Source organism: Lipotes vexillifer, unplaced genomic scaffold, assembly GCF_000442215.2.
Source record: "Lipotes vexillifer unplaced genomic scaffold, Lipotes_vexillifer_v1.1 scaffold586, whole genome shotgun sequence".
NCBI classification, from domain to species: domain Eukaryota; kingdom Metazoa; phylum Chordata; class Mammalia; order Artiodactyla; family Lipotidae; genus Lipotes; species Lipotes vexillifer.
In genome coordinates this window covers 283,824-291,379 of record NW_006781860.1, presented here as the reverse complement: position 1 = coordinate 291,379, position 7,556 = coordinate 283,824, and the positions used below count along the sequence as shown (strand labels likewise).

General features: G+C 44.1%; 2 protein-coding genes across 2 annotated transcripts in view; one reads left to right on the top strand and one right to left on the bottom strand.

Annotated features, from left to right (window-relative positions):
* S100G (S100 calcium binding protein G) overlaps positions 1-2,449 on the bottom strand; it is a 4,667-nt gene extending 2,218 nt beyond the window's left edge. The window contains exons 1-2 of the mRNA XM_007454842.1: positions 2,409-2,449; positions 1,525-1,668 (exon numbers count right to left, since the gene is read on the bottom strand). Coding sequence (XP_007454904.1) covers positions 1,525-1,659 — 135 coding nt within the window. The 5' untranslated portion in view covers positions 1,660-1,668; positions 2,409-2,449. The remainder of the gene's footprint in view (positions 1-1,524; positions 1,669-2,408) is intronic.
* Positions 1-7,556, top strand: part of CTPS2 (CTP synthase 2) — a 122,098-nt gene that overhangs the window by 74,783 nt on the left and 39,759 nt on the right. The gene's annotated exons all lie outside the window — the stretch shown is intronic.

The window sequence follows — 7,556 nt, the reverse complement described above, 5'->3', positions numbered from 1 at the left end:
TTTTTTTGCGGTACATGGGCCTCTCACCGTTGTGGCCTCTCCTGTTGCGGAGCACAGGCTCCGGACGCGCAGGCTCAGCGGCCATGGCTCATGGGCCTAGCCGCTCCGCGGCATGTGGGATCTTCCCGGACCGGGGCACAAACCCGTGTCCCCTGCATCGGCAGGCGGACTCTCAACCACTGCGCCACCAGGTAAGCCCCATATGTGCTTTTTATAGGAAATACATAAAATATAGAAAAATACAGAAAAATTCACCAATCTTACCTTATTTAAAAACAACTTGTTTGAATAGATTGCCTAGGCTTTCCTGTCAGATTATTATTTTTCTTCTTTTTATTATTTTCCATTATTCCTATTATTTTTTTTTCTTCCTTTTGGAAAAATTTAAGAGTTTTTTTGAAAGGTTGAATCTTTCTCAGAAACACTGGTTTTTATTTTTAATTAGAGTCTCTTTTTCTGCTAGTACCTTTAACTTTTTAAGTTATTTCACATTTTAACTATAAGACAATATCGATTATAAGGTCATCGAATTCAGCTACTTCACTTTTTAGTACTAAAAACAGAAACCTCAACAACTAAAACTAGAAACCTTCTCATATGTCGTATTGACAGAAGGGACGTTTCTGGTTAAAAACTGAGAACCAAATTCTGAAGTTAGAGATAAGTAGGGACCGAGTCAAATGTAACAGGTAGTTGCACAGTTGCTTCCATTTTGAAGATGGTTTTTAGTTCCAAGGGAAAGAAAGTGTATTGGAGCAAAGAGAATCAACCTTTCCCTATTCCTTATTGCCTCTAGATGCATTTTCATTTTGATAACTCTGGGATGGTTTTGATTAGAAACTTCATGGTTGAGGAAATGTAATCCTTTCCTGAAAGTTGTTTAGAAACTTGTAGTTGCTCATTAGCACAAATTTAGGTGCTTAACACAAATTAACACAAATGTAAATGCTTTTGAAATAGAAATGGGTGTCGCCAGAGGGCAATTTATCAGCATGAGGCCGGTTTTCTTAACAGACTGCCAAGTAAGTGTTGGTCTAGTTGAGAGGTCCTACCTATTACAGAGGAGGAGCACATCCAAGTCCAGCTCCTATAACCGTACAGGCCTCGTTGTTTTCCTAAAGCCTGGCACAGGGGTGCTGAATCCAGGCTGAAGGCCTTAGTGTGTTTGCTTGGCAACCTGTGGGTCTTCCAGGACTAGCTTGGTAAGAGTACGATCATGGCTTCTGTTTACTATGGCTGGTCCTGGGGAGTTCTGAGTCAAGGCTGTGGGCAATAGAAGGCGTAGTCCGTGCTTTCTAGGAGCTTGCCTTCTGAAATGTGGCCTGCCCTCAGTGGAGGAAAGCACACCTTCAAGCGCCCTCCCTCCGGTGATGCCCATGCCTGGGCTGCTGGACGCTCCGCCTCAGATGGAGCTCTGATCCGTCTCGTCGCAGACCTCAGCCTCTCCCCGCGTCCTTTCCTCTCTTCTCTCCTCCCTTCCCACCATCGCCGCCCCATCAGCGGGCTCTGTGGTGGTATACTCACTTTCAGTAAACTGGGGAATTCAGTCTGAATCAATAGCTTCAGCTCCTCCTTCGACAGCTGGTTTGGATCACCTTCTTTGGCTGCGTATTTTTCAAAAATGCTCTTCAGTTCTTCAGGAAACTTGTTTGTACTCATTTTGGTGTCCTATAAATTGGGAAAGAAATGAACTTACCAAAAAGCTGAAGTATTTTATACTGATGATTGCCAGCAGGAGTTGAGCGCTTTTGGACTGTTTCCTTGGCATAGGTGAGAGAGAATAAAGAAAAGGGGAGAGGGGAAGATAAAGAGGAGGAGGAGGAGAGAGGGGGCGGGAACTGTGGGAATCACAATGTACCAGTGACTGAAAACGTGTTTTAAAAATAATCATCAGGCTTCCCTGGTGGCGCAGTGGTTGACAGTCCGCCTGCCGATGCAGGGGACACGGGTTCGTGCCCCGGTCCGGGAAGATCCCACATGCCGCGGAGCGGCTGGGCCCGTGAGCCATGGCCGCTGAGCCTGCCCGTCCGGAGCCTGTGCTCCGCAGCAGGAGAGGCCACAACAGTGAGAGGCCCGCGTACCGCAAAAAAAAATAAAAATAAAAAATAAATAAAAATAATCATCTTAGATAGGTTGTTAAATGTCTGTTTTTGGAGTACATCTGTTAGAAGATAGTCTTTGGAGCCAAATACTTTTACTAGTAATTATGACATTTTTCACTTTTTAGGTACCTGCTCTGCACTCTGTAGGTTGTGGTCTTGAAGAAACCTGACCACAGCTTCTAGCCTCTTAAGTTACTGGTAATATCTTTAGATGGCACAAACCCACTTTTTCTCTAGACCATGGTCTTTCACACCATTCTGAAAGGAAGCAGAAGCAGCTACAGGTAGTACTAAAATCACACTTACCTGGTCGTCCAGCAGTGAGGCAGCTGGAAGAATCAAATAGGAGTGTGAGAAGCTGAGCAGGATCCTGTGACTTTTATAGTCTTTACACCTACACCACCCTGATTATGAAATTTTCCTTTTGTTTGCCATTTAAGGGTAATTATTAATGATTTTTGAAACCCAAGCTTAAGACCGCATGAGCTTCATAATTAAGGGCAAGATCCAATAAAGGGCCACCTCAACAGTTGCTTAATGGTTCAGAGTCCCAAGTATAAGCTTGGATTCTTTACCCCTTAGATTACACTTTTCCTACAATGTGGAACTAGGATATTTGCTCACTGTTCACATTTCAGAAAGCTCACATATGGAGGGTTGGTTTTTTTCAATTTAGTTGCGTATTTAGGCTTGAAAAAAATAATTTTCTGCACATCAAGAAAAAATGCTGAAATAGATAATCAAATACCACATAGTTTAAAGAATTGCCTTTTAGCCTTTGAAGTCCCTGTGATGTTTTGTACATATAAGGTGGTTAAATTTTTTTTTAATAAGCATCCACTTTTAAAAAATAAATAAATAATTAATTAATTAATTTGGCTGTGTTGGGTCTTAGTTGCTGCGCGGGCTTTTCTCTAGTTGCGGCGAGCGGGGGCTACTCTTCGTTGCGGTGCGGAGTCTTCTCATTGCGGTGGCTTCTCTTGTTGCGGAACATGGGCTCTAGGTGCACGGGCTTCAGTAGGTGTGGCATGCGGGCTTAGTAGTTGTGGCTCATGGGGTCTAGAGTGCTGGCTCAGTACTTGTGGCGCACGGACTTGGTTGCTCTGTGGCATGTGGGATCTTCCCAGACCAGGGCTCGAACCCGTGTTCCCTGCATTGGCAGGTGGATTCTTAACCACTGTGCCACGAGGGAAGTCCCTAGGTGGTTAAATTTTTGAATAACTGAATGAATGAATGAATGAATGAATAAAATATCATTGAGAAGCAGGTTTAAGAAGTCGGGGGAAGATACACAATAACTTGTGGTTTCATTTGGCAAAGCAAGATTGCCAAATAGCATGGTCATTTTTCAACTTTTTCATTATTTGTTGTTCCCATATGTGCTTTTTATTTCTTTTCCTTGCCAAATCTATTTTGTTAATCATTCTAAAAACTCGTGAAAACACTTGACTTACTTTTATTCAATTGGAATTACTAGAAACTTTTGGAACTGCCACGATTTAAAATTGGAGACTAAATTTATTTCTCTTAGAAAGAGTTCTATGAAAGAATTAGGACATTTCCTGGGAACATTGATCCGATACTGATTGTAACTCACAAAAGGGGGTTCCAGATCAACTTTAAAAGCACTTATCAGCTTTTAAATACTTGTATATGTCCCCACTTTTTATGGACCTTTTCTATATTTAGTTTTCTATGGCCCTTTGTTATATTGTAGACAAATTCAGGATTAAAATATTGGACTGTATTTTTCTCTGAGGCTTTTCAGTTCTAAAATTCTAAGGCCTTATTTACCTTGGAGAACAAATGTGAAATCTTATATATAGAGTTCCTTAAAAGCTGCCACCAGTCCTGAGTCCTGATCATTCCATGCACCTTAGCTGTCTTGTGTATGTTATTCTCACTTTTATTGCAGATTATTTGACATTGGTATGCATCAGTACTGACTGTGTATTAACTCACTTCTTAGAGTAAAGATAGGCATTTTGCTTTTAGCTGTAAGATTTACACAAAAATGTTCTGATTTTGGCAATGTATTTTAATCAAGATTTTAGAGAATTTCTCGGGTTTTTATACTTATGCTCTGTCTTACCTGGGAGGAAGGAGGCTTTTGTTGAACAGTCATGAAAGTATCTTTTTCCGCCAACACCTTTTTAAAAAAATTTCAAATCTACAGAAAATTTGCAGGAAGAGTCAATGAATACCAACCCACCTTTCGCCCAGATTCACTAATCGGTAACATTTCCACATTTGCTTTCTCTTTCTACGGATGACCCCCCCCAACCCCAACCATTTGAGAATCAGTTACAGACATCCAGACACTAACCCCCTAAATACCTCAGCATCTTATCTCGTAAGGACAAGGACATTCTCTTACACATCCACAGTGCCATTATCACAGCCCATATTCACATCTCCCCAGTTGTTGAAATAGCATCTTAAATTATCTGTTCTCTCAAATTACCGCTTGTGAGCTAAAATCAACATGGCAGTTGTTTTATTTCTTGAATCTACTGAAGAAATGATTTAAATAACTATATGTGATCTTAATAACAATATAATATATAACTATATGATTTTAACAAGTATGTATTGTATGAGATAATATATGTTGTATGCAACACATGAAATGTATATATGAACACACGTGTGTGTGAGCATGTGTGTATATAAAATGAACCCTAAGAAAAACATTTGGAACAGTATTGGTTAACAGTCTTTTAGGCTACAAATCTCTAGTTTCAAGGGAAGACCTCTGATTAAAACAGGCCCAGTGCTGCTTGTTGTCAGAACTTAGGCTTGTGGTAAACGCTAACAGAACGGGAAAAACACCCCGTTGGTCCTCTTATGTTTTCACTTGCTCACCTCTGCAAGTCACATCTCTCGCCTCTTATTTTTCTCTTTACCTGTGGACTCAAGCGTGACGGTAAACCTGCAATGGGAAACATGAAATCCACCAATAGATACTCTCATGAAACATTAACTAAAAATATATGGAGATGGGCAATAAATACAGGGTGTGTTCAAAAGAGTGCATTTTGAAACCAGAGAAGGGGGAAAACATGACCGGCACAAGATAGGTAATGGAAAAATGGAGAGGCAAAGGTTATTTCACCTCACCGTTCAATTGCTTGATCTTTGGACAGACTTCAGTTTTTCCTGGGAAAGCCAAGAGTAACTTATTTTACAAGCTTGAGGTACCACAGGTCTCCGTGGCCGGGTTACTATGCTCGAAGGCCACAGCAGCAGTGCCTCAAAAAGCACCTCGGGAAGAGGGTAGTGTCAGCATCCAGGCCCTGCGAAGCAAAATGGGTGTAAAATGCTGTCTGTGGGCTCGTGTTGTCTTTGATGCTGAGGTTTGGGAGAGACCGTGACTATTAAAGAGCAGCTGTCCCTAAAAGGGAGCCCCCCCGCCCATGACAGAGTTCACCTTTCGCTTCCAGCCTCTGCCCTGGGTGCCAGAGTTCGCAGAGGCCTCTTTATCAGAGCCCGAGACTATCGAGGGCTGCCTTTTTACCATGGGCTGTGTGCTGCCCCCGCACCTGACCCGTTAGCTCCAGAAATCCCGCAGCACCTGTGTGAAGTGGATGCCGCTGTTACCTCCAGTCTACAGAGACAGTCAAGGACCCATTCAAGGTCACGTCACTGGGGACTGGCAGAGCTGGGATTCAAGTCCAGAGCCAGCCCGCACCGTCAGCCACCATGCCACCTGCTCCGTCTCAGGAGTAGGGCTTCTGTGAGGAGAGCTGGTCAATGTTAGTGTGAGGCTCAGAGGCAGGACTTAAGTGTCATGATCACACCTGAAGGTATAAGAATGTTCTTTTCCTAGTGGAAGTAATACAGACCTTATTTTACTGGTGGAAAAAACCAAGTTAAAGAAATTAGAGGGGCTTCCCTGGTGGCACAGTGGTTGAGAGTCCACCTGCCGATGCTGGGGACACGGGTTCGTGCCCCGGTCCGGGAAGATCCCACATGCCGTGGAGCGGCTGGGCCCGTGAGCCATGGCCGCTGAGCCTGCGCGTCCGGAGCCTGTGCTCTGCAACGGGAGAGGCCGCAACAGTGAGAGGCCCGCGTACTGCAAAAGAAAAAAAAAAAATACTAGAAAATATCTACATATTTCTAGGATTGCTTAATGCTTTCACCATTGTAGATTCCATCCTCACGCTGCCCTGATGCTGCAGAGAAGTACCGGCCCTGTATCAGGTGAGAGGTGAGCTTGGGCACAGCGTACCTTGGCCTCAGAGCAGGCAACTGCCCCTCTCCCCTTCCGTCTGCGACTTGGTCTCAGAGACCCTCTACTTCTTGTAGGCCCACCGACCAGTCCCTGGGTCTCCTCTGTTAGTTTTTGATTAAAATCCAGGGAAATTTAATGATGGAGCTCTTGATCCAAACCTGCCATTGTGCTGAACTCTGGTAGTGCTAGAGAGGAAGATCTAGTCCTTGTGCGTGAGGAGCCCACACTTTAGTTTCTGAGAGGAGATGCATATACGAAATGATGGAGGAGGTTAAAGTTGTATATGATATAGGACTGTATTAGTTTCCTATTGCTGCTGTAACAAATTACCACCAACTTAGTGACAAATTTATTTTTTTACAGGTCTGGAGCTCAGAAGCATTTCTTCTGGAGGCTCTAGGGGAGAATCTATTTCTTTGCCTTTTCCAGCTTCTAGAGACTGCCTGCTCATGGCCCTTTCCTCCATCTTTAAAGCCAGCCATGTGGCCTCTTCCAGTCTCTCTCTCCTTCTCTCTCTGACCTCTGCTTCGTTGTCACATCTCCATCTCTGATTCTGACCCTCCTGCTTCTTCTTATGAAGACCCTGTGGTTACGTTGGGCCCACCCTGATAACCCCCAGATAATTTTACCATCTCAAGAGGCTTAATTTAATCAGACTGCCACGGAAGGCAGCATATTCACGGTTTCTGGGGACTAGGACTTGGACATCTTTGGGGGGGGGTTTATTCAGCCTACCACTTATTGGAAATGAATTAACACTGTGTAGGTCATTTGTTTGGTAGGGTGAGCATAACAGTGGTATTAAGTATGGCACGGTAAGGAGAACTGGAGGGTGCCCCTAAAGCGCAAGCCCACGTGGGATGGTGGGGAGAAGCTATCTCAGGGAAAGTAGTAAAGAGGCGGTATGTATGTAGTGGCATTGAGGGGAGCGGAGCAGAGGCGCCATCGGCGATGGACCTATCCAGCTGAGGTAGAAACCACGGGTCAGAATATGTGGGGAGAGCATAGATGGTTCCTGAATGAGGTGGAACCTGTGTGCCACATGGAAGGGTTTAGATTTGGTCTGCAACGATGGAGGCTGCTGTAGCTGCCCAGCTACTGAAGATGGTCTGCTGGGAGGTAGGCTCCTCTAGTGTCCCCAAATGAAATGTCCAAAGGCAAGGGACTGGACAGAAGCTGGCCTTACCAGGGTTCTGTCAGGTAGGTCAGAAGGCGTGCAC